We start from the raw sequence: 27,528 nt of genomic DNA, 5'->3' as shown, positions 1-27,528 counted from the left end.
GTGTGCCAGAAGAGGGAAAATTATTTTCAGTTCCCAGCCGAACAAGCTGGCTTTACGAGTGTGATTTCCAGCCCTTTGGCAGGAATAAAATGATGATGTGAGCGCACAGAGCAAAGAGACGGGGGGCGGGGGGGTTGCAGAGCGACTCAGGCATTGAGCGGCATCTGTGGGAGATGCCAGGTGCTGGGATCCATGGAAAGGAAGGATCCACTCTCTCCCGAGCAAGGAGAGCTACTTCGGGGGGCCCACCACCATCCCGTTTCCATGCCGACTGTGGAAAATAGACAAGAAGGGTCTACTGAGATGCAGCTGGAAGAGTTAGGATGTTATTGCCTTCGTCTGAGTAGAAGACGGTAGCATGGGTTAATGAAGCGTGGGGCAGAGAGAAACAACTGGTTAAGTCTGAGAGAGGTTTAGGAGGTAAAGTGGATGTGACTGGATGACGGGTGGCAGGATGGTCGAGAAAGGTGGCGGAATCCTGAGCAACCCTTGGGCTTATGGCTCACTGGCAGATGTTTCAGGTCCAATGGATTTTCTCCCAGACCGCAGCACTGACAGTAACACCTGCAGTTCAAACACATTCTTCTAACCCAGGACTCGGGGCCGTCTTTCTACTGATGAGGCGCTTGTTACAGGGAAGAGTGACCTTGGAGGATGTCACCATGGCGTTTACCCAGGAGGAGTGGCAGCAGCTGAGCTCCGAACAGAGGAACCTCTACAAGGATGTGACCTTGGAGAACTACAGAAATCTGGTCTCTGTGGGTGAGCAGGGCTTCCCGCAGGGCCGCCCGAAACCTGGAGCCTGAGCCACTGCTGCACGTGCCCGGCGTGGCTTCCCAGCTTTGGCAGTTAGGTGCCTTTTGCTTTGGATGGGCTCCTGGCAGAACTGGGACGGGGACCAGAGGCTGGTGAGGTGCACCTCTTCCAAACATCGGGAGCCCTGGGTGTCAGGTTGTGAAAGGACCCTGAGGGTGGGGCCCCTCTCCCTCCACCCTGGTCCCTGACTTTTGGAAACCGCGCCCCCCAAAAAACTTCTAAAAGTGTATTGGTTCACTACCCCTGGGGACACCTGGTAGCTGCACCTTCCCCATCCACCGCTTACCAGAGGTCAACGCACACCAAACACTCACACAAACACACACATACTCACACTCACCCGCCTCAAGCTCCGTATTTTCCATCAGTAGGAGGGGAGGAAGCCGTGAAGCAGAAGGTGATTCTGAGGCTGGAACTTGGGCAGGAGCCGTGCCTGGTGGAAGCGCTAGTGCCGAGGCGTCGCCGCAGTCCAGGTGCATCCCCTCGAGCGTGAGGGCGAGGCCACGTGGGGGAAGCCAACTCCCTTTAAAAAAAAAAAATGACTAAGTTCTTTAGCCTGAGTGGGCCAAAGTCACATGGAAGCTGATTTTGTTTGTTTGTTTGTTTTGCTTTTTAGGGCTGCACCCATGGCATATGGAAGTTTGCAGGCTAGGGGTCAAATCGGAGCTATAGCTGCCGGCCTACACCCCAGCCACAGCAAGGCTGGATCCTTTTTTTTTTCTTTTTAAAGAATGTTTAAAGTTTTATTGAAGTAGAGTTGACTTAACGGTTGTGATTGTTGATTGTACAACAACGTGATTCAGGGATCCACGTACACACAGCCATTTCTTTCAGATTCTTTCCCCATATAGAGTATCACGGAATACTGGGTAGAGGTGGAATCAATGGTGTCTCTGCAGCACAGGGATGCAGGTTTGATTCCCCGCCTGGCACGGTGGGTTAAGGATCCACTGTTGCTGTGGTGTAAGTTGTTGTTCCAGCTCAGATTTGATCTGTGGCCAGTGGGATGGCCAAAAAAAAAAAAAAATACATGCTGGTTGATTATACACTTTATTTGTGAACATGTTCTGTCAAGTAAATTTAGCAACCCAGGAGCAATAATAACACCTAAGTCTTCAAAATTGGGAAAGAAAGAGGGATAAATAGACATTTCTCTTTGTAAAATCTCAGCCCTGCCTCCCCGCTTCACTTGGTTTTCCAATAGAAAGTGCAGATAATTTATCTTACTTGGTGAGTGGGAGAAAAACCCAGAATAGGAGTTTCCTGGTGACCTAGCTGGTTAAGGATCCTTCTGCAGCTCAGGTCGATACTGTGGTGTGGGTTTGATCCCTGGCCTGGGAACTTCTGCATGCCATGGGCATGGCCAAATTAAAAAAGAAGGAAAAAAGAAAAACCCAGGATGGTTGGCTTCAGCCATTCTGAGCATCTTGTTTTCGGGGGCCGTCTGTTCCTTGCTGTTCCCTGCCTCGCAGTATCTTACTCCAAGTCTCACATATACTTGCCAAAAGCAAGGCCACATGTGGACTCTAGGACATAAGGTAGCCCGGAAAAATAAAGCTTTTAGCTATCCAGCCGTTGCAGTGCAGGAAGGTAGGCTAGAAGAGGACTGAAATGGGTGTTTGTTAGATCTGACCTCTCCCACGCTCCCTTCAACAGTCTACCCCTGAAGATGGACCTCTTCCAAACCATGAATTCCAAACAACGGCAGAAACAACACCTTCCTGCTGCAGATAACACACCCATCCCTCATCTAAATGGAAACACACTCGCACTCTTCCCAAATGGGGAAGCATGAGTCTTCTGGGTCACAAATGACACAAATGAACTTATCTACAACATAGGAACAGACTCACAGTCATAGAAAACAGGCTTGTGGTTGCCAAGCGGGAGGGGGAGTTGGGGAGGGAGGGTTGGGAGTGTGGGGTTAGCAGATGCAAACTAGTACATGGAGGATGGGTAAGCAAGGTCCTCCCGTACAGCACAGGGAACTATCTCCCATCTCCCGGGACAGATCATAATGGAAAGGAATGTATGTGTATGACTCACTTCGCTGTACAGCAGAAAAAGTCAAGATGATTGCTCATCTTTTTTCTTTTCTTCTTTTTTCTCTCTTTTTCTTTCTTTCCTTCTTTCTTTCTTTCTTTCTTTCTTTCTTTCTTTCTTTCTTTCTTTCTTTCTTTCTTTCTTTCTTTCTTTCTTTCTTTCCTCCTTCCTTCCTTCCTTCCTCTCTTTCTTTCTCTCTTCCTCTCTTTCTTTCTTGTCTTTTTAGGGCTGCATCCACGGCATATGGAAGTTCCTAGGCTAGGGGTTGAATTGGAGCTACAGCTGCCGGCCTACACCACAGCCACACCAACTTGGGATCCAAACTGCGTCTGCGGCATACACCACAGCTCATGGCAATGCTGGATCCTTCACCCACTGAGCGAGGCCAGGGACTGAACCTGAGTCCTCAAGGATACTAGATGGGTTCCTTACCACTCAGCCACAATGGGAACTCCACTACCTTCTTTTTTGGATACAGAGCTTTCTCTTTATGTTAGACAGTGATGTGGGGAAAAGAAAGGGAATGCACAGAAGGCAAAGGAACAAATAATGTGAATGCAGAGGGAAGATATGGGAAGGAAGCTAGGAGGGGCTGTGCAGCAATGGATGAGGACATGAGGAGAGGAAAGTAAATTATGTATAAAAAGGGTTATAATAAAATCTGAGCGTCTAGGGAATCATTGGCTATCACAGATCTGTTGTATCCACAAAGCACAGTGGTTTCAAGTGGTTTCTTTCTTTTTCTTTTTTTTTGTCTTTTTGCCATTTCTAGGGCCGCTCCCGAGGTATATGGATGTTCCCAGGCTAGGGGTCTAATCGGGGCTGCAGCCACCGGCCTATACCAGAGCCACAGCAACAAGGGATCCAAGCCACGTCTGCAACCTACACCACAGCTCACGGCAACGCCGGATCGTTAACCCACTGAGGGAGGCCAGGGATTGAACCGCAACCTCATGGTTCCTAGTTGGATTCGTTAACCACTGTGCCACGACGGGAACTCCTCAAGTGGTTTCTTTAAACTCACGGCAGTCGAATTAACACCTGTGGACCCACCTTGCCTCACCAGTTCTAGTTGATGTCATCGTAGTGTGAGGGAGACTGGCCTTGGAGATGACGGCGTTTCCTCTCGCAGCATCTGTAAATGCAAAGAGTTCTAGAATTACTGCTTGTATTACTTTGCCTGCCCTGTGGTAATGACCCTGGAGATCAAGGACACACGGGGAAAGTAGAGAGCAAAGTCGGTAATACAGCACGCTGACAAGCATATTATTTTGGACAGAAAATTATATGTAAACACATTTATATATATAATTATATGTGTGGGGGATTGGAAGAAAATACACCAAAATAGGAATGGAAAGTACTAGTGGAATTATAGATATGCTTCTGTTTCTTCTTTTTTTTTTTTTGTCTTTTTGTCTTTTCTAGGGCTGTTGCCGTGGCATATGGAAGTTCCCAGGCTAGGGGTCGAATCGGAGCTGTAGCCACCGGCCTACGCCAGAGCCACAGCAATGCAGGATCCGAGCCGCGTCTGCAACCTACACCACAGCTCACGGCAACGCCAGATCCTTAACCCACTGAGCAAGGCCAGGGATCGAACCCACAATCTCATGGTTCCTAGTCGGATTCGTTAACCACTGAGCCGCGACGGGAACTCCTGCTTCTGTTTCATTCTTATACTTTTCTTCTTTCCCCCCAAGTGCTAAAAATAATACATATTTTTTTTTGTCTTTTTGTCTTTTGTCTTTTGTTGTTGTTGTTGCTATTTCTTGGGCTGCTCCTGCGGCATATGGAGGTTCCCAGGCTAGGGGTCGAATCGGAGCTGCAGCCACCGGCCTACGCCAGAGCCACAGCAACGCGGGATCCAAGCCGCGTCTACAACCTACACCACAGCTCAGGGCAACGCTGGATCGTTAACCCACTGAGCAAGGGCAGGGACCGAACCCGCAACCTCATGGTTCCTAGTTGGATTCGTTAACCACTGCGCCACGACGGGAACTCCTACATACATATTTTTGCTTTTTAGTGCTGTACCCACGGCATACGGAAATTCCCAGGCTAGGGGTCCAATCAGAGCTACAGCAGCCAGCCTACACCACAGCCACAGCAACTCAGGATCCGAGCCTCGCCTGCAACCAACACCACAGCTCATGGCAATGCTAGATCCTTAACTCACTGAGCAAGGCCAGGGATCTAACCTGCAACCTCATGGTTCCTAGTCAGAAATATTTCTGCTGCACCATGACAGGAACTCCTAGTGGGTTAAAAATCCAGCATTGTCACTACAGTGGTGTGGGTTTGATTCCTGGGATAACTTCTTTTTTTGTTTTTTGGCCACACTGGCATGCAGAAGTTCCCTGGGCCAGGGATCAAACCCTCACCACAGCAGTGACAATGCTGAATCCTTAACCACTAGGCCACCAGGGAACACCGGTGGGAACTTCTGGATGCTCCAAGCATGGCCCAAAAAGAAAAAAAGTACACACAGTTCCAATTACTTCTCCTTTTTTTTTTCTTTTTAGGGCTGTACCCATGGCAGATGGAAGTTCCCAGGCTAGGGGTCAAATTGGCGCTGCAGCTGCTCTCTATACCACAGTCAGGATCTGAGCGATATCTGCAACATATGATGCAGCTTGTGGCAGTGCTGGATCCTTAACCCACTGATCGAGGCCAGGGATTGAACCTGCATCCTCACTGACGCTATGTCGATTTCCTTAACATGCTGAGCCACAGTGGGAACTCCAACTTTCCCCTTTTTCCCCTTATCTACTCTGTGGAAGCTGGACCCATATTTTATATATCACCAGGATTTTCTTATCCCTTGGAACCAAAAAATTCCAACTTTCACACACCTCCTCAGGTGGCCCACTGACACTGAGGACTTAGTAGGCCACTAGGCTATGTTTTATATTTATGAGGACGTACAGTCTTATTCATATTAATAACAGAAGCAGCATTTAAAGTGTTCATGGAACTTTTGGGATCACCCTCACATCATTTTTGAATATACTTTGTTGCCCATCAATTATTTCTCTGCAGTTCCAGGAAGGATGCGAAAGTACAGTTGACTGCTGGACAGCCAATTTGACCAGTAATCAGCCACAAACCCATACAGAGGCCAGTCAGTGGTACATGTATTGGTTGGGTTTTTATTGCAATAAGCTTACAAAAGAAAGGCATGCGTGAATACAAAGAAGAACAAAACATACAATTAAAATCCTTTATATAAAATAAGCAATTCACATATACAATAGCAAAAAATACCAAGATACTCTTTTTTTTTTTTTTTTGGTCTTTTTGCCATTTCTTGGGCCGCTCCCGCAGCATATGTAAGTTCCCAGGCTAGGGGTCGAATCGGAGCTGTAGCCACCGGCCTACACCAGAGCCGCAGCAACGTGGGATCCGAGCCGCATCTTAGACGTACACCACAGCTCACGGCAACGCCGGATCCTTAATCCCCTGAGCAAGGACAGCGATCAAACCCGCAACCCCATGGTTCCTAGATGGATTCGTTAACCACTGCGCCACGACGGGAACTCCCAGGATACTCTTTACATTAAAGAAGAGGTTCTCAAATTTTCTGGAGCATTAGATCTCCAGCAGTTACTGGGTCATGTCCCCAGAGTTTTTGTTTCTGTTGGTCCAAAACGGGACCCAAGATGTTAACATTTCTTTTCTTCTTTCTTTCGTATTTTGTCTGCATGCTTTGCATTCAGAAGTTCCAGGCGCCAGGGAGGGATCCCTCACCACAGTGATCGAGACACAGCAGTGACCATGCGGGATCCTTAACACATTGAGCCGAACTCCTCTCCTTGTCTTTTCATCTCTGGGTAGAGTTCAGAATTTCCCTTCCATGGAGAAAACAGAACTGGGTCAAATAGTCAAGCAAGAGTTGTCTTTTTCTTATTCTTCCTGAGGAATCTCCCCTTTCCACATTGCAAGTAACTGGGAATTCCTTGTCTTTCCCAAGAGTGCCTGAAAGATATCCCTGTGCATGTAAAAGACGATATACCCAGTGCGAAGCCTAGCTTCCCGCATCACAGACTCGTCAATTTCTGATACTTGCAGATCGTTGAACGTGAACCAGGCCTGCTTCTGAAAGTCGTAAACATCGCTGATGTAATGGCCCGAATCTGGGGAGCTCCCCAGATGGCTGACGACACTGACGAGCTGGTAGGTGTGAAGCGGATCTCCAGCCTCAGCATTACTTTTCAGTGCCTTGGCTTCAGCTTCTGTGTCCTCTGGATCTAAAATTCCAGCGTTCATATCAGAACCCAATGCACCGAGGGAATGCAGGTCCTGTTGACTCTTGAAGTTCTTTTCTGTGTGTTCCTGGGAATCCAGGATCCTAACGGTCAGAGGTGGTTCCTGCTGATGGAGTTCCAGCTCCACATGGCACTGTTGGAGCTGTTCAGCCACGCCCTGAGATCTTTCTGGAATCCGGTTTTCATTAGCCTTACAAAAATCATCAGCAGACTGAGTGACATTGTCAAAATCTAAATCTACCAATGTATTGATTTCTTCATATTTCTCATGTTCTGGATCTTCAGGGCCTACTTGAGAACAAATCTTTGTAGGACTCGTGTGTGGGCTGCTGGTGGGTTCACGTTCCTCTTCACAGATCATAAGACAAGTGTCTCCTTGATCCATTCCTGAGCCAGCTGTTGGCAGCTCCTTTTCAGGGACTTTCCCATCTCCAGAGTCTGCCCATCCTGACTCTGTTATATCCCGTTTAGAACTGTTTTCCAGAATTGTCTGCTGCTGTTCTTGGCTTGACCATTCACAGAGCTTCTGGACGTTTTGTGGTTGAGCAGTCCTTGCCAAGGAATCACTGGTTTCTGAGATCCACTTCACTGAAGGTGTCAATTTGTTGAACTCAGAAATCACCTCCGGAGGGAGGTTCAGGATTTGGGGGTTCCCAGGAGGCACGTCACGGGCAATGGGAAAAGGTGGTTTGGTGCTCTCATTGCAATGAGAAGATAAGCTTAAAAATTTAGGAATATCAACCTGCTGGTTGTCCTTCACTAGCAACCAAACATCATCAAAGCTATAGCGTTTCAGATGAACAATTAGGACTCTGGGAAGTCTACTGAACTTGCGCATCCCAACAGCAGTCTTGTGCTTGCACGCCTTACAGCTATACTCGAGTTCTTCTGCTCTGAAGAAAAGATCAAAAGAATTCTGAATAGAGAAAGAAGGTAGTTTTGTTTCTTGGGGAAGGTTGATGGAGAGATAATTATTTGGCTCTGTCTTGACAACAATCTGTCCACAGGCTTGACAAATAATGGAGTGCTGCAATTCAAACTCAAAGTTAGCAACCACAGGACAAAGGAATGCCTGTTGAGGGGCAGCCTTATTAGCATACGTCTTCGGAGATGAGCTGTCAAGCCGAGTTTCTCTCTCAGTCTCCAAGGCGGTGTTTAATTTTGCCATGTCTTCTTTCAGCTGATCTAAACAGTAACCTAAAAACTCATAAGCATCGTTCTGCATGTTGCCAGAGAATGTCTCTGCAACTGCTGAAATGGTACGTTTAACATTTACAAGCAGCTCTCCCTTGGTCTCCATGTCACAAATATCTTTTAAAGCAAGTAGCTGGCTCACGCACATGATAAGAGCATCGAAGGGGATTTTTTCCCATGGGACACCCTGCATGAGTAAGTCATCCGTAAACGATGGAATTGCAAAGAGTGACTGTAAAATTGCATTCATGTAGCAGGTGTTTCCCACATTGGGGAAGCCTTGCCATAGCTGTTCTGGGTAAGTGTTAAGGGGCGCCTGGGGTTCATTCCATCTTGAGACATCAGGACTATGTATTTGTTCTGATGTAAATTCCAAACTTCTTTTGGAAGAGAGAGTCTGGATTGAGAGGACCGGCTCCTCTAGGTTAGGGTTTTCAGTAGAGGTGGCCTTGCCTGAAGGTCCACGTTTTGAGTTTCTCTGCTTCGTTGGATCTTTTAAATGCAATGGTGTCTTCCTGTTGCTGCTTATGTGCTCAGAGGAATCTGTCTTCGATGTCTTGTTTGGCCCAGGGTTGTTTTCTTCCACAGAGCCCTCATTCATCTCTAGACCAGACAACGGCATTTTTTTCCTCTTTGTACCTTGATGTTCTAATAGCCCCATCCTGACAAGGGTTGGTGGTTTTGACATTAACAAAGTCATCTTTGGAGGGAAGGGTATTTCATCTTCTTTTTCTATTAGAGGATCCATAATCTGGCTTGTCACAAACAGTGGAATGGAGTTTTGTCCCTTTCCTTCTGCGTATTCCTTCTGTCCAAAACCGCCCAGTCACTGTCGGGTATCTTGGGTGGTTGGGATTGGAACATCCTCAAGCCTCCAGCATCCCTGTGGGACCAAGTGTCAGTCATCGAGGAGCGACTGTTTGGCAAAGTTAAATTCAGACAACTTTGTCTCTCTCCGTGGTGTCTAAAGACATTTGTGCTATTATTACTCAGCTGAAAAACCTGTATACATTCTTCAGCTGCAAATGACTGCCAGGCTAATTTCCTCCTCTCCTTCCACTGTTTCAACAACTGCTTCTCTCTCTTTAGTTGTCCCAGTCTTCCTGCTGCAAATACAGACAAAAGCATGCATCTTTAGAAAAGGCATCCTTTCTTTACAAATAAAACTCGTGTAACCTAGAGAAAACAAGTGCACATATACACTTTTTTTTTTCTTTTTAGGGCAGCACCCATGGCATATGGAAGTTCCCAGGCTAGGGGTTGAACTGGAGCTGCAGCTGCCAGCCTACACCACAGCCACAGCAACTTGGGATCTCAGCTGAGTCTGCAACCTGCACCACAGCTCATGGCAATGCTGGATCCTTAACCTAATAAGCAGGCCGGGGATCAAACCCGCATCCTCATGGATACTAGTCAGATTCGTTTCCACCGAGCCACGATGAGAACTCCCACATATACACTATTTTAATGTAAAATGTACTTTCGGTGGTGGAAAACTCTACATAGCAATTGTTTAGTGTTGACTTAGTAGGTAAAAGATACTTTTGGGAAACTACTTATTTTCTGAAGATATGGCGGTTCTTCAGACACACAGACACAGAATAAGAGCTCTTCCAGGGGAGCCGTGAGGAGGGGAGGATGGTTTTAGAAGTGGACAACTAGGAGTTCCCATCATGGCTCAGTGGTTAACGAACCCGACTAGGATCCATGAGGATGCATGTTCAATCCCTGGCCTCGATCAATGGGTTAAGGATCTGGCATTGCTGTGAGCTACGGTGTAGGTCACAGACGTGGCTTGGATCTGGCATTGCTGTGGCCAGCTGCAGCTCCAATTCGCCCCCTAGCCTGGGAACTTCCTTATGCTGCGGGTGCGGTGAGTGCAGTGTGGCCCTAAAAAGCAATGCAAAAAGAAAAAGAAAAAAAGGCACAAATGAAACGCTCTACCAAACAGAAACAGATCACAGACATGGAGAACAGAGTTGTGCTTGCCAAAGAGTTGGGGGGGAGTGGGATGGAGGGACGGATGGGGAGTTTGGGGTTGGTAGATGCAAATGATGACATTTAGAATAGATAACCAACAATAAGAATCTATATCCAATCTACTGGGCTAGACAATGATGGAGCAGAATATTAGAGTATTATATATGATTCAGTTATAACTGAATCATTTTGCTGTACAGCAGAAATTGGCACAATATTGTAAATCAACCATTCTTTAATAATTTTTTAAAAACTGTCCTTTGTCCATCCACAGTTCATTCCAAAGAAACCCTATCACTTTGGAGAGCTGTCCTTGGTTATGTCTGGGCAAGTCTTGCTTACCAGGCTGGCCTGAGAAAAAAAAATGACCTGTTTTGGAGTTCTTGTCGTGGCGCAGTGGTTAAGGAATCTGACTAGGAACCATGAGGTTGCAGGTTCGATCCCTGGCCTTGCTCAGTGGGTTAAGGATCCGGTGTTGCCATGAGCTGTGGTGTAGGTCACAGACACAGCTTGGATCCTGCGTTGCTGTGGCTCCGGCCTAGGCTGGTGGCTACAGCTCCGATTGGACCCCTGGCCTGGGAACCTCCATATGCCGCGGGAGCAGCCCTAGAAAGGCAAAAAGACCAAAAAAAAAAAAAAAAACTGTTTTAAACCCATCCCCTCCAAAGTCCTGTAAATGAATCCAATCTCCAAAAGCATTTCTTAGCACTTCCTGCCCCAATCACCCAGATCAGGTTAATGTAATCCGCAGCCTAATACTGATTAATTGACTTGAAACTCTGTCACAACCAAACCTTCTAAAAATATTTATTGTTTGAGAAGCCATACGTTTTTTGGGTCTCTAATTTAAAGACTTGTTCTGACTTTATTTGGCCTAGAACGTTAAGAATCTGGGATTTGTCATTTGCTGTGTAGACTATACTAAGCCATGAGGATGCCTTATTTAGGGATATTTAGGACTGTGTCACCGGAAGAGAGGGAGTTATGTAAATTTTATTCAGGTTTATTTATTTAAAATAAATTGTATGAAGTACAATTAACTTACAACGTTTTAGTTTCAGGTGTACAGCAAAGTGAATCAGAATGTATATATATATTTTATGTATTTATTCTTTAAATTTTTTTTTTTTTTCTGTTTGTGCCACCCCTGTGGCAGATAGGTGTTCCTGGGCTAGGGGTCAAATTGCAGCTGCAGCTGCAGGCTTACACCACGGCCACAGTAACACCTGATCCCAGCTGCATATGGGATCTTTCTGCAGTCTAGATCTATGTCCCATCTACGCTCTGTGTTGCCTTTGCAGTCTATGTTGCAGCTTTCGGCAATGCTGGATCCTTCACCCACTGAGCAAGGCAAGGGATTGAACCCACATCCTCATGGTTACTAGTTGGATTCGTTACCGCTGAGCCACAAGGGGCTCTTTTTTTGTTTTTGTTTTGTTTTTTAGAGACACACCCGCAGTATATGGAGGTTCCCAGGCTAGGGGTCCAATCAGAGCTGCAGCTGCTGGCCTACACCACAGCCACAGCAACGCAGGATCTGAGCCATGTCTGCAACCTGCACCACAGCAATGCCAGATCCTTAACCCACTGAGTGAAGCCAGGGATTGAACCGCAACCCCATGGTAGCTAGTTGCATTCTTTTCTGCTGAGCCACAGTGGGAACTCCGGGGGCTCTCTTAATCTGTGATTCATCCCCACTAAAGTCGGAAGATGAAACTCCCATTACCACAGTATCTGACAAGAGCTTTAGAGCATGAACTATAGCAAAATGCTCCCCCCAAAACACACATGTACAAACACATTCCAATACCCAAACCAGGAAACGTCGAACAGCAATGAAGGAAACTTACAGTTGGAGAGCAGTCCAGGGCAAGGCGTGGAGGGTTCTGAAGATCACGTCTAGAGATCAAGCTGGACTTTTATCAGCTCTAGGTGGCTCCACCCACTTAATCCCTTTGAGTGAATTATCTTGTAGAATGGGAGTTTACAATGTTTTTGTCTAGAAAAGGAGGGCTAGTAGTCATAGTTTATTTCAATTTCTAATTTGACTCATTTGTTTTGAAACCATGGTAAAGGTGCATAAGAATTGCAAGATGAAGTTCCCTAGTGGCTCAGAGGGTTAAAGATTGGCATTGTGACTGCGGTGACTCAGGTCACTACGTAGCAAGGGTTTAATCCCTAGCCTGGGGAAATTTTGCATGTCATGGGTGTAGCAGAAAACAAAAACAAAAACAAAAAAGAGTTCCCTCTTTTCCTCTGACTAGCATCCAAGGGGATGCAGTTTCGATCCCTGGCTTTGCTCTTGCTCAGTGGGTTTGCCTTAAGTTGTGGTGTAGTTCGCAGATGTAGCTCGGACCCCAGGTTGCTGTGACTGGGGTGCAGGCCGGCAGCTACAGCTCCAATTCGACCCCCTAGCCTGGGAACCTCCATATGCTTCGTGTGCGGCCCTAAAAAAAAAAAAAAAAAAGAATTGCAAGATTAATAAAGAAGAACTCTCACAACCCTTCACCTAAATTCACCAATTGTGTGTATTTTGCCATGTCAATTTTCTCATTTGGTGGGGGGTCTTTTTAGGATGGAATTCATGGAATACAGAAATTTCCAGGCAGGGGTCAAATTGGAGCTGCAGCTGCCAGCCTAAACCACAGCTACTGCAACACAGGATCTGAGCTGCATCTTTGAACTACACCAAAGCTAAAGGCAACACCAGATCTTTAACCCACTGAGCTGGGCCAGGGATGGAACCAATGTCCTCATGGACACTAGTTGTATTCATTATCACTAAGCCACAATGGGAACTCCCTCTAACTCTTTTTTTGTTTTTGTTTTTTTTTAGGGCCACACCAGGGGCATATACAGGCTAGGGGTTGAATCGGAGCTGTAGCCGCCAGCCTATGCCACAGGCCCAGCAACGCCAGATCCGAGCTGCATCTGGGACCTACGCCACAGCTCATGGCCACACCAGATCCTTAACCCACTGAGCGAGAACCCGGATTGAACCTGTGTCCTCAAGGATGCTAGTCAGATTCTTTTCTTCTGAGCCACGATAGGAACTCCTAACTCTTCACATATATCTTGAACCACTTAAGCGCAAATTGCAGACACCATGTTCCTTGATGGTTAATTCTTCAGGGTATATTTTCCTAATTATGTGGACATTCTCTTACATACCACAGCAGAGTTACCAAATACAAAAAATGTAGCATTCATACGATTTCTACCACTCTCCATATTCCAGTTTTTCTGGCTGTCCCAATATATCCCCCCTTATTATTATTATTTTTTAGGGCTGTACCCTTGTAATGTGGAAGTTCCCAGGCTAGGGGCCGAATTGAAGCTACAGCTGCTGGCCCACGCCACAGCCACAGCAACGTGGGATCTGAGCCAGGTCTGTGACATACACCACAGCTCACAGCAATGACGGATCCTTAATCCACTGAGCAAGGCTAGGGATCAAACTCACATTCTCATGGTTCCTAGTCAGGTTTGTTAACCACTGAGCCACAAAGGGAACTCTCTCAATAATATCCTTTAGAGTAAGTTTTTCAAGTAGAAGATTCTATTCCTTATTAGTGAATTTTTCAAGTAGAAGATTCTATTCCTTATTAGTGACAGAATTCACTTTTTTGTTTTGAGGCAGGACAAGAAAGTAACATACTTCCTAGCTAAACTGGTCCCTCCCTAATGTGTAATGTGCATCTGCCTTGTACATTACCTAGTCTCCCTCAAGACAGGACCATAAAGATCAATGGTACCTTTTTCTGGAGCCAACAATATAACTCCTGTAAGGGGTCGTTGTGACCTGCTGCTTGCTTGGTAGTACTTATCTACACATGCATCTTTTCTTTTCTTTTTTTTTTGGTGTTTTTTTCTTTTTTGCCTTTTCTAGGGCTGCTTCCCAAGGCATATGGAGGTTCCAAGGCTAGAGGTCTCATCAGAGCTGTAGCCACCGGCCTACACCAGAGCCACAGCAATATGGGATCTGGGCTGTGTCTGCAACCTACACCACAGCTCACAGCAATGCCGGATCCTTAACCCACTGAGCAAGGCCAGGGGTCAAACCCGCACCCTCATGGTTCCTAGTTGGATTCGTTAACCACTGAGCCACTATGGGAAATCCTACACTATGTATCTTTGATGCACTTCATGTAAAAGATCAGTGCGTCATTTTGCCATGTGAGCCTTTGTCATGGAAATGTATATAATTGTGCATTTGACCTAAGGAGCAGAATAGTCTGCAGAGTTTTCTGAAACACTATCCCCTGGGCTAAAATGCTCAGGTTGGTGTGAATAAAATTTTCTATTTCTCCTTTAGATCAACTACTGATTAATTTTTCATTGACATTAGGGACCTTGTGATCACCTAGTTTAAGATATTGTCTGTTAGGGAGTTCCCGCTGCGGCAAAGTGGGTTAAGAATCCAACTGCAAAAAAAACAACGAACCAACCAACCAAACAAAAAGAATCCAACTGCGATGGCTTGGGTTGTTGTGGACGAAGTGTGTTTGATCCCCAGCCCAGCCCCGTGGGTTAAAGGATCTGGCCTGGCAGCAGCTGTGGTGTAGGTCACAGCTGTGTCTTGGATGCAACCCCGGCCCAAGAACTTTCATATACTGTGGGTGCAGCCTTAAAAAACAAAACAAAAACAAAAATCCCCCCAAGGTAGTGTCTGTTATTTCTATTGTACAGTTATTGTTATTATTGCCTTTTTTTTTTTTTTTTTAGGGCTGCACCTGCAGCATATGGCAGTTCCCAGCTAGGGGTTAAACAGTGGCTGCAGCTGCTGGCCTATGCCACAGCCACAGCGACACAGGATCTGAGCCATGTCTGGACCTATACGACAGCTCATGGATGCTGGATACTTAGCCCACTGATCAAGGCCAGGGATTGAACCCATGTCCTCTTGGTTACTAGTCTGGTTCATTACCTCTGAGCCACAATGGGAACTCCCTACAATTATTATTTTTCTTTGGTAATTAATATATAATTTGTGGGGAGATACTTTATGACTATGTAAATATACCAATTGTTCATTAAACCTTCCCCCCAGTAGGATTTTTAATCATTTAACAATACACTCGACTGTATTAGTGTATGTCTTTTCTGTGGCATATACATCCCCATACGGATCTCCTGGGCTATGCGGGTGAACAATTGTGACTCCAATGTGACTGCAAGCTTCAGTGTGGGTTGTAGACAGGGCTCTGATTATACCCTTGGCCTGGGAACTTCCATGTGCCTCAGATTATAAGAAAGGTACTGATAGAGAAGATATATGTGTGTGTGTGTGTGGTGTATATATATTAAAAAAAATATATTTTTTTCTCCTTAGGGCCGCACCTGCGGCATATGGAAGGTTCCCAGCTGGGTGTCAAATTGGAGCTGCACCTGGAGCCTACAAAACAGCCACGGCAACACCACATTCTTGAGCCACATTGGCAACCTACTCTGCAGCAACTCCAGATCCTTAATGCACTGAGCAAGGCCAGGGATGGAACTTGCATCTTCATGGATACTAGTCAGATTCTTAACCTGCTGAGCCTCACTGGGAACTCCAGAAGATATATTTTTGAGTGATAAATCTTATAAAATGTTGTGTAAGAAAATCATTTACATATATATTTTAGAAAGTAAAATGTAGGAATCTAATGATAATGGCAACAATCACCAAATAGAGTAATGTAGATATTAACATTTTCTTCTGGTTTTAATGTTTTGTCCACTTTCTCTCTAATTAATGTTTACTACCTGTGCATTTTTTTATGGAAACTTGTTATTTTATTTTTAGAAACACCCATGGCACGTGGAAGTTCCTAAGCCAGAGATCAAACCCACACCACATTGACCCACGCCATTGCAATGACAAGACCCGGTCCTTAACCTGCTGTGCCACAGGAGAACTCCTGTAGAAACCTGCTTTGTAATGATATCTTTCCCTTTCAGATTTCTGTAAGTTTACACTTTTTTTTCTCCTATTCAGCTGCCCCCACCACATATGGAAGTTCCTGCACCAGGGATTGAATCTGTTGGAGCTGCGACACATGTCACAGCTGTAGTAACGAACAACGGATCCTTAACCCACTGTGCTGGGCTGGGCCAGGGATTGAACCTGCGCCTGCACAGAGACGGCCAGATCATTAACCCACTGCACTACAGCAGAAACTCCTATGAATTTTTATTTTTAAATAATCATACTTGCTATGCCGGGAAAATTGGATTTGCATTCTTTCATAGTATCTGCCTTTTACGCGCACAGTACACACACATTTTAAAGTTGTTTCTGTGTTTATGGTCTGTTTTCTTCTACTGGCGTATGTGCTCCATTTAAGAGCTTGTCTTGTTCACCCGAGTAGACAGTCAATAAAGATTTGTTTGTATCTCAGCAGTAGTGAATCCGACTAGTATCCAAGAGGACATGGGTTTGATTCCTGGCCTTCCTCAGTGGGTTAAGGATCCAGCATTGCCGTGAGCTGTGATGTAGGTCCCAGGTGTGGCTCAGAGCCTGCATTGCTGTGGCTGTGGTGCATGCCAGCAGCTACAGTTCTGATTTGACCCCAGCCTGGGAACTTCCATATGCCACAGGTACGACCCTCAAAAGACCAAAAAAAAAAAAAAATTGATGAATGGATGAACATCGTCACGCTTACACACACAAACTCCATGTTCAAATGCGCTGTGTGTGTCTACATACACACGCATAGAGATACAGGTCCTATTTTCTCAGTATATGTAACGTGTGTAATGAATGTGAATAGGTTCAAAAAGAACATTTTACAGTTCTTGCAGTTGCTGTGTTCGACCACGGTACACTACTGCACTCCATTTTTAATTCCAAATCTTTCCAGACGGACCCCTCCCGACAGAGACAACACTCTCTTTCTGCACAGGAAGGAACAAAGACACACCTCAAAGCCCGACCTCCACTTCCTGTGAACCACCGGAAACACAGCCCAAACCCCCGCCCCTTCCGGGGCTGCTACCGCAGAGCCTGCCGGGAAAACATTTGTGCGGCGCTCCCCACACTGCGCATGCGTGGTACTGCGCCGGGCCTACTTGGCCACCTGGGCTGGAAGCTGTCCCTACAGACTGCTGAGTGATCAAAGTGCCTGCGGGCAGGATTGTTCTTTGGGGATGGCGCAGGAGGACGTTGCTGTCCAAGGGTGGGATGGGGCAGAAATTCATGAGTTTGCTTTTAGATCATTTACTGTTGCCCATCATTTTTTGTAAGACCTATATGATAAGTGCAAATATTTACAGGCAGCAGTCTGAGGCACAGAGAGGTAAAGGAACTTGCCCAAAGTCATAAAACTAGGAAGAGTCAAAATTCAAACTCATAGTGGTCTAGCCCCAGATTTTCAGCCCTTCATTCTAACTAGGCTCCTTTTCCTTTGAGATACTTTTAATTGGTAGTCACTGTTTCTGGCCTATTTCACAAGGCTTTTCCTGAAATCTGCACTACCTGTTGGTTTTTCACTTTTTTTTTTAAGAGTCGGGGGGGAAAATGCTCAAAGTTGTTCAAGTGGAAGAACTGGGAATCCAATGAACAGCATTTTATTTTATATATATATACATATATATATATATATATATATATATATATATATATATATATACTTTTTTTTCTTTTTTCTTTTTAGGGCTGCACCTGTGGCATATGTAAGTTCCCAGGCTAGGGGTCATACTGGAGCTGCAGATGCTGGCTTATGCCACAGTCCAGCAATGCCAGATCTGAGCCACATCTGTGACCTATACCACAGCTTTCAGCAATTCTGGATCCTCAATCCGCTGAGGGAGGCTGGGGATTGAACTCGAATCCTCACAGAGAATATGTTGGGTCCTTAACCCACCGAGCCACAATAGGAACTCCCTTCTTTTCTCTTCTTAACCATTGACTTCTGTCTCCTATCTCCCTGTATTCACCAAAATGTTCATTTGGAAGTCACCGTTTTAATTAATTTATTATTGTTATTATTATTATTTTTTCTTTTTAGGGCCACACCTGTGGCATATGGAGGTTCCCAGGCTAGGGGTCTAATCGGAGCTGTAGATGCTGGCCACAGCCACAGCCACAGCCACATCCACGCTGGATCTGAGCCGAGTCTGTGACCTACACCACAGCTCATGGCATTGCTGGATCCTTAACCCACTGTCAGAGGCCAGGGATGGAACCTGCATCCTCATGGATACCAGTTAGATTTGTTTCCACTGAGCCAACTTGGGAACTCCCCTTTATGCCTTTTTGTAGCAGATATTTTATACCTCTGCATGTACCACACTGAGATGAAACTCCTAGTTAATACTGCCTTTCTCAAGGCATAATATTAAAACATCAACATAATGTTCTGACTATAATATAAGGGAAATATAAAAGCAAAGTCTTTTACAATAAAAAGAACACGTAATTCACTGTGTAAGGGTTCTGGCATGATTTTGCTTGAAGTTAAACACAAGAAACGCCAGGCCCCAGGGAGACTGCCCTTTGAAGATGGGGCCTTTATGGAGGTAATTAAGGTTAAATGATATTATAAGGGTGAGGTGCTAATCTGATGGGATTTGTGTCCTTAAAAGAGACACCAGAGGCCCTCCCTTTGCCCCTCCCTTTCTCTGTCTCTCTATCTCTGCTCTTAGTTTCTCCCTCTTTTGCTATTGAGAGGGACAGAATAAAGAGACTAAGTGGTTAAATACTTAATCCCACTAGGGGATTTTAAGTAGGAAAAAACTATCAGAGACCCCTGTGCTTTAATGATTAATCAAGGAGTTCTTCTGTGGTGTGGTGGGTTGAGGACCCAGTGTTGTCCCTGCAGTGGCTTGGGTCATTGCTATGGCTCAGGTTTGATCCCTGGCCCAGGAAGTTCCACAGGCCGGAGGACAGAGCCAAGAAACAAAGAAAGGAAGAAAGAAGAGTTTCTTGACAACAAAATTTGGCTTGCTTAGCAGCAAAACCATGGAACTGGTGTTCCCATTGTGGCACAGTGGAAATGACTCCGACTAGTATCCATGAGGATGCAGGTTCGATCCTTGGCCTTGCTCAGTGGGTTAAGGACCTGGTGTTGCCATGAACTATGGTGTAGGTCGCAGGCGTGGCTTGGATCTCATGTTGCTGTGGCTGTGGTGTTGGCAGCTACAGCTCTGATTGGACCCCTAGCCTGGGAATTTCCATGGGCCCATATGCCGAGGGTGCGGCCCTAAAAAGCAAGCAAGCCAACAACAACAAAAACCCAACAATAACAAAACATGAAGGAGAAGCATGAGACGTGCCTCCAAACAATACAACGATGGTGGAATGAGGCCCACATCCTGCCCAGTGAGGTTAGTCAGTTCGTGAATCCTAGAACCCGCTTTTCTGTACACACTGAAAACAAAACTATAGGGAAAGGTGCCCTTATACAGAAACCTGAGATGATTCACCGTATTTTGGTGTATTTTACCTCATTTCTGCACCTTTCCGTTGCCCCACGACAGTCCTGGCCTGATGACGTAGAGACGGAAACCTCCCCTGGCCGACGTGGAGGAGGAGCTGATGGTGGAGGCGGGATGCCTACTTGAGAAGCAGGATGAAGGCGCTCTTCTTCCCCACCCCATTCTTCCTCGGATGATAAAACCGTAGCCCACTAAGTTCTTGGAGCACAGCACCCCCTTTCCCACTCACAAACATCCTATACCAATAAATTCTTTTCTTTCTTGCTGAATTCTTTCTGCACCAAGACAGAAGAGCCCACACCTTACTAAGTTCTGAGAATGCTTTTCTTCTGGTTTCACTACTAGCTTGTTTTTTTTCTTTTGTCTTTTTGCCTTTTCTAGGGCCACACCCTTGGCATATGGAGGTTCCCAGGCTAGGGGGTCGAATCAGAGCTGTAGCCGCTGGCCTACGCCACAGCCACAGCAACTAGGGATCCGAGCCAGATCTTCGACCTACACCACAGCTCATGGCAACGCCAGATCCTTAACCCACTGAGCGAGGCCAGGGATCGAACCCGCAACCTCATGCTTCCTCGTCAGATTCGTTTCTGCTGCGCCACAATGGGAACTCCCTTAGTTTCCTTTTTCAAAAAAAATATTCTGATGTACTTTTTTTTCCTCTTTTTTTTCTGAGTGCATGTATTTAAAAGAAAACTGTTAGGCAGAGTCGTATATTGTGGAAACTGTGATTGTGGTGCTAGAGTGTCTGACTTGTGGGGCTTCTTGGTTTAACCGTGGGCAAAACCCGACTGACATCCATGGGATGTGGGTTGCATCTGTGGCCTCGCTCAGTGGATTAATGATCAGACGTTGCCCGGAGCTGTGGTGTAGGTCGCAGATCTGGCTCGGATCCCACGTTGCTGTGGCTGTGGTGTAGCCAGCAGCTGTAACTCCGATTGGACCCCTAGCCTGGGAACCTCCATCTACCGCGGGTGCGGCCATAAAAAAAAGAAAAGAAGAAAGGAAGGAAGATAAAGGAAAAGAAAGAGAGAAAGGAAGGAAGGAAGAAAGAGAGCAAGAGAGAAAAAGAGAAAGAACGAAAGGCAATCCCAAAGGAGAGGGGAAATTTTCTGCTGGAGACACGGAAAAGATCACTTTATTACTTGCCCTCTACCGCCACCTAGTGTTCACAGATAGCAACTGCCACAGAAATTCACGGTCTCAGGTCCTCAGACACAGTCCCCCGTGGCCCCACAGCGTAACCACAGGGCGTTGTCCCTGCAGCCGGGGGCTCCGGCCAAGGAACGTCCACATGCCGCAGGTGCGGCCAGTTCAGAAGAAGTAATCGCAGGTGTTTGTGTGCTCAGAAATTCAGTTATTTTTCTTACACAAACTGCACACACATTAAAGACTTGGCAAAATGCAAACGTCCCACTGGGTTCCTAACCAGCCCCCATACGTTGATGATTTAAATACTTCCCTGTGCAATGCAATACATCTTTTTTTCTTTCTTTTTTTTGGTCTTTTTGACTTTGTGGGGCTGCACCTGCAGCATATGGAGGTTCCCTGGCTAGGGGTCCAATCAGAGCTGTAGCCTCCAGCCTACACCTCAGCCACAGCAACTTGGGATCCGAGCCACGTCTCTGACCTACACCACAGCTCATGGCAACACCAGATCCTTAACGCACCCAGCAAGGCCAGGGATCGAACCTATGTCCTCATGGATGCAAGTCGGGTTTGTTAACCGCTGAGTCACAATGGGAACTCCCAAGAAATATTTATTAAAAAAAAAAGAAAAAGAAAGAAATCTTGACTGTCTGCAGCAGAGACTTCTCAAGGGAAGATTCCTAGACCTCCTGAACCAGAATCTCTAGCCCCCGGGCTCAGCGTTCTGTTTACAGCGTCCTCACCCCCACCCCCACTCCAAGGAGTCCACAGGTTTAGAGCAGTGGTTCTCAACCCGGGGCGATTCTGCCTCCTCATGGACATTGGGGGATGTCTGGAGACATTCTGGTTGTCACAAGAGGTGTGAGTTGGGGGGTGGAGGCGGGAACCAGGACATGGTCTTAGCAGAAAGAACCATCCATCCCCGAATGTCAACAGTGCCCAGGTTGAGAAACCCCATCTACAGTAGACTTTCCTGGACAGCCCCCCCCTACTCTCACCCCCTCCTGCCTTCCTCATCCTTGTGATGTGCATACTTGGGCCAGATCCTGGTAGGCAAGGAAGATATTCAACATATGTAACCCCCGGTGGGGCATTAACCCCTCCAAATGGGGCCCTGACCATAACAGCTGCCCTGTGCGGCGCAGCGGCTGCTCATCAGCTCTGCCAGTGGGCATTCACCTTTTTAACCTTTGCTTAATCTTTAAGCATGTCTCAGATTTATAATTAAAAACAAAATTGGGGGAGTTCCCATTGTGGCTTAGCGATAACAAACCTGCCAAATATCCATGAGGATGCGGGTTTGATCCTTGGCCTCGCTCAGTGGGTTAAGGATCTGGCTTTGCTGTGAGCTGTGGTGTAGGTCGCAGATGTGGCTCAGATGCCGCGTTGCTGTGGCTGTGACATAGGCTGGCAGCTACAGCTCTGATTCCAGCCCTAGCCTAGGAACCTCCATAGGCCGTGGGTGAGGCACTAAAAAGACGAAAAACCAGGGCGCAGCGTAAGCACAGTTTCGGGGGACACAGTTAAGGACGGAGAGGAAGCCAGTACTGGGCGGGAGGAGTGTGCGGATACAGCGGTCTGGGGAAGGGCTTCTGGCTCATCCATGATTAACTCAGACCAGCCAGTCTCCAAACAAGAACTGCAAGCAGCTGCCAGCTGCAGCCTTATGGTCTCAGAGCTCCCCTTGTAACCATGCAACCCTTTCAGACCCCCCCAGCCAATCCACGCTTCACAAGCAGCGTTCTTCTTGACAGCTCCAGTTATGATTCTTGACAAACAGCTTAGGGAATGTTGCAGTTTTTGCCTTTATTTCCCATTTCTGCAGTCCGGCGCTCCTGGAATCTGTGTCTTTCTGGCCTTTGTCCTCAGTTGGCTCGAATAGGACTCTTAAGACTCTTTTCTCTTCCTGTTATAGACTGTTTTTTTTTAGTTATTCTTTGTGTCATAGACGGCTTATGGATGATTTCCATCGACAGTGATAACATCTCCATCTGTGCACACTCAGCATCGAGCCTTCACGGGACTGGAGAAGATGCTGTTTCCACAGCTGGACACAGGTGATGTGTCTACCACACAAGAAACAAAGTGAGCAAGGCTGGAGTTCCCGTCGTGGCTCAGTGGTTAACGAATCTGACTAGGAACCATGAGGTTGCGGGTTCGATCCCTGGCTTTGCTCAGTGGGTTAAGGATCCAGCGTTGCCATGAGCTGAGATGTAGGTTGCAGATGTGGCTTGGATCCCGAGTTGCTGTGGCTGTGGTGTAGGCCAGCGACTGCAGCTCCGATTTGACCTCTAGCCTCCATGTGCCGCAGGTGTGGCCCTAAAAATCAATCAATTAAATAAATAAATAAATACATAAGGAAAAGAGGCCCCGAAGAGCTCCCTCCCTCCTGCCTCCTGTGAGGACACTGGGAGAAGACAGCCACTCATGAACCGGGAAGCAGATGCCTCACCAGACGCTGAATCTGCCGGCGCCCTGATCTTGGGCTTCCAGCCTCTGGAACTGTAGGAAATAAACGCCTGTTACTCATCACCCGCCTGATCTGTGGGTATTTCGCTACAACAGCCCAGAGGGCCTCCGACCACCCCTCTACCCTCCACATGGTACTGATACTCCCTCCTACCTGGTGTGGGGCGAGAGGCTGATGCCGTGGAAACCAAGGCTGGCCTCCCCGAAGGCGGGGTTGGGAAAGGGCCCCAAGGAGCCCCAGAGATGGACAGTTCCCGAATTTTGCACCCTGCGTGGGATCCAGACCGCAGCCTAACCACACAAGGCTTGCAAACAGATGAACACAGACACGGGCCAGCGGCTTGGCTTCTTCAAGCCCCAGGTTCCTCTTCAAGAACACAGTTTATAAGCAGTTCTTGATCATGAGGTTGGCGTGAGGACAAAGCAAATCATCGTATAAACGGCTCGGCACCAGATCTGACTCCTTTTAGCCTGTGTTTCTCCAAGTGGAGCCCAGAGACCTCGTACCTCAGGGCACTTGGCTGGAGGCTGCCGTCGTTCAAAACAGAGACTCCTGGGGCCCCGAAAGCAAAGGGAGAAAAAGCTCCCTCCTCATGTGCACTTTTTTTTTTTTTGCTGTTTTAGGGCTGTATCCATGGCATATGGACGTTCCCAGGCTAGGGGTTGAATCCGAGCTCCAAAAAAAAAAAAAAAAAAAGGGAGTCCCCATCGTGGTGCAGCGGAAACAAATCTGACAAGGAACCATGAGGTTGTGGGTTCGATCCCTGGCCTTGCTCATTGGGTTAAGGATCCAGCGTTGCCGTGAGCTGTGGTGTAGGTTGCAGACGCAGCTTGGATCTGGTGTTGCTGTGGCTGTGGTGTAGGCCAGCAGCAATAGCTCCGATTAGACCCCTAGCCTGGGAACTTCCATATGCTGCCAGTGTGGCCCTAACCACCCCCCCCTCCAAAAGAAGCTACAGCTGCCGGCCTACCCACAGCTCACAGCAACACCCAATCCTTAACCCACTGAGTGAGGCCAGGGATCAAACCCAGTGTCCTCATGGATCCTTGTTGGGTTCACTGCCACTAAGCCGTGATGGGAACTCTTTCATATTAACTCTTTAAAGTGTCACCCAGCTTCCCTTTCTTCAGAGCACGTGTCCACACCCAAAAGGAGATTTGAAAATTGGTTCACCTGCTAATGACCTGTCTTCCTGCCCTTTTGGTGTGAGCTCCCACTGGGCAGCACACAGCCTGTCGTGTCCCCTTCTCCCCTCCCCTGGCTGACCCGCCTCCCCAGAGGTGTGAGAGCTTAGCTAATCTGCAATGTATTCTTTTTTTTCCCCATGTTCATAAATAAAGTTTTATTGGAACGCAGCCACACCGATTAATGTCTATGGCTGCTTTCCTGTTACAATAGGAGGCAAATTATGGGCCACAAAGCCTAAAAAATTTACAACCTCCAGGCCCTTTATAGAACATGTGTGTTGATCCTTCAAACAGAGACTAGCAGAGGCAGATGTGCTTCCAGCAGTTAATATGGGAGGAATTCTCAGTGCAGGTGATGCTGAAGGGGCAGAGTCTGACTATGACTGCACCGGTCAAGCCCGGGCTGAATGTCTTGGGTGTGCATCTGACTACTCGCCAAACCCCATATAAGCGGAAGCATGTAGCATTTGTCCTTTTGTGGCAGGTTTATTCCACTTAGCGAACATGTTGTACATGCCAGAATTTCCTTCCCTTCAAAGATGGGATAGGAGTTCTCTGATGGCTCAGTGGGTTAAGGATCTAGCAGCTGTCCCTGCTGTGGCGCTGCTGGTTCGCTCCCTGGCCCCGGGAACTTCCATGTGCCCTGAGCTCAGCTAACTGCCCACCCCCAAAACAAACAAACAAACGAAAAGAATAAAGACTGAATAATACCCCATTGTGTGGAAACACCACATTTTGTTCACTCATTCCTTAGTCGATGGGCACTTGGGCCACTTCTGTGGTTCGGCTTTGTGAATAAATGGCGACGTGAACACAGGTGTCCAAATCTTCCGCGTATCCTTGGAAGGGATGGAAATGCCAAGAACGTATTTTGAAAGAGGGCAGATGGCTGGGATCCTGAGCCGTCGGGGAGAGCCCCCGCCCAAGGCGGTGAGAGAGGGGGCAGAGGGGCTGGCGCACCGCACGGGAGCCAGGCGGTCACGGCCCGGAGGGAGAAAGGGGGCCTCCATCCCACCCTGCACCGGCCCGAAGAACCGGAGGTGGGACGAGGGACCGGCCTGGACCCGGCAAAGCAAGAGCAAAACTCCCGCCTCTCAGCCCCTGGGTGCAGTCGCTTCCGGTGAAGGCGATGCCAGTTGGCGCCAAACGTTCTCCAGCGATTGAGGCCAACCGTCAATAGAGGGCGCTGCTGGTACCGTCTGCGCTCCCTCCGCTGGGAAAAGACCTTCGGGGCTGATCTTGCAAACCGAGGAGAGTGTGGCTCCAGATTTATTTCAATTCTCCCTTTCTTTTTCTTTTCTTTCTTCTTTTTTCTTTCCTTTTCTTTCTTTCTTTCTTTCTTTCTTTATTCTTTGACATGTTAGGTCTTTATTGTATTTCTTTCTTCGTTCTCTTTCTTTTCTTTGACTTGCTTCTGTATTGTTCGTTCTTTCTTGTCATTATGTCTCTTCTTCTTCGTTCTTTCTTCTTTCTTTCTTTCTTTTTCTTTCTTTCTTTTTTCTTTCTTTTCTTTCTTTCTTTTTCTTTTTATTTTTTTTTTTGTTCTTTTTGCACATTTCTTGGGACAGCTCCCGCAAGCATATGGACGTTCCCAGGCTAGGGGTCGAATCGGAGCTGTAGCCACACGGCCTACGCCAGAGCCACAGCAACGCGGGATCCGAGCCGCGTCTGCAACCTACACCACAGTTCACGGCAACGCCGGATCCTTAACCCAGTAGGCAAGGCCAGGGATCGAACCCACAACCTCCTGGTTCCTCGTCGGATTTGTTAACCACTGAGCCACAACGGGAACTCCTCGCCCTTTCTTTTTCAAAGAGGGAACTCTGTCTCCAGAGGGGAAGCACAGGACCTTAGAGAAGGGAGGCAGGGGAGCGAATTCCACCCAGGGCCCGTGGGACGTGGAACCCACACGGCCCTTCCCAAGGGTGGGTTTAACACCGCACGACACTGCCTCTGACATTCAGTGTCTTCACTGATAACTTTCTTCAAAAAGTTCTCGAGGAGGGAGGGAGGGAGCGGGGTGGGCGGGGAGTTGGGGGTTGGTCGATGCAAACTCTGCCGTTTAGGATGGATAAGCAATGAGGTCCCGCTGGCCGCGCAGGGACCTCTGTCCAGGCTCTCGGGACAGAACAGAATGGGGGATGACATGAGAAAAAGAGTGGGTGTGTGTGTGTGTAAATATATTCCTGAGTGACGTTGCTCTGCAGTGGGGATTGGCACAACGTCGTAAATCAACGATACTTTAATTTTTAAAATTAATTAAAAAATAAAGTTAGGATTGCAAAAAAAAAAAAAAAGATGTGTGGAGCCCTTACTCCGCCAGTCACTGTCCTCAGGGAGCTTGTGTTCTAATGAGGAGGCGGGCAGTAAACACGGTCAGATGAAGCCTGTGGGCTGTTAGAGCTGAATGTTGAGGAAGCTCAAAGCCCCAAGCCAAGGCCACCGGGAAGACCCCTAGAGGTGAACACGCCGGTTTATTGATAAAACGAGGGAGAAGACACACTAGGACAGTGTAAGGTGGTGCTAGGAAAAAAACCTCTTATAGGATCTGGATGTGAGTTAAGGGATTTTGTTTCTTTTTTCCTTTTTTAGGGCCCCAGTCACGGCATACGGACGTTCCCAGGCTAGGGGCTGAATCTGAGCTGTAGCCACCAGCCGACACCACAGCCACAGCAAGGCCAGATCTGAACTGTGTCTGTGACCTACACCACAGCTCAGGGCAACACTGGATCCCTGGCCCCCTGAGGGAGGCCAGGGATCAAACCCTCATCTGCATGGATACTAGTCAGGTTCACTTCCGCTGAGCCATGATGGGAACTCTGAGGTAGGGCTACTGAAGAGAGCTCAAGGAAGCTGGGTGTGTTCTGGACTGGATAGTGTCAGGAAGCGAGGGTAACTCCATGGCAGTTTCTCGGTGCTGGAGGGGCGACAGAGCAAGGCTAAAGTTGTAATGGGGTGAGAAGCAGCATCGGCCAGGGCAGAGGACGGTGTGGTCGTTTTCGTGGCT

The 27,528-nt window shown here is 47.3% G+C and overlaps 1 protein-coding gene across 1 annotated transcript; it reads right to left on the bottom strand.

Moving 5' to 3' along the window:
• Positions 1–1,180: 1,180 nt before the first annotated feature.
• On the bottom strand, positions 1,181–8,919 carry USP29 (ubiquitin specific peptidase 29). The gene is made up of 3 exons (XM_047791407.1): positions 7,692–8,919; positions 6,922–7,106; positions 1,181–1,261 (listed from the first exon to the last, which is right to left on the bottom strand). Exons 1-3 carry the CDS (start codon positions 8,917–8,919, stop codon positions 1,181–1,183), a joined length of 1,494 nt encoding a protein of 497 aa, XP_047647363.1.
• Between the last annotated feature and the right edge of the window lie 18,609 nt (positions 8,920–27,528).

Source organism: Phacochoerus africanus, chromosome 8 (assembly GCF_016906955.1).
Source record: "Phacochoerus africanus isolate WHEZ1 chromosome 8, ROS_Pafr_v1, whole genome shotgun sequence".
In the NCBI taxonomy this organism is placed as follows: domain Eukaryota; kingdom Metazoa; phylum Chordata; class Mammalia; order Artiodactyla; family Suidae; genus Phacochoerus; species Phacochoerus africanus.
Note: the sequence above shows the minus strand (reverse complement) of the source record. Positions and strands in the feature narration are given on the sequence as shown.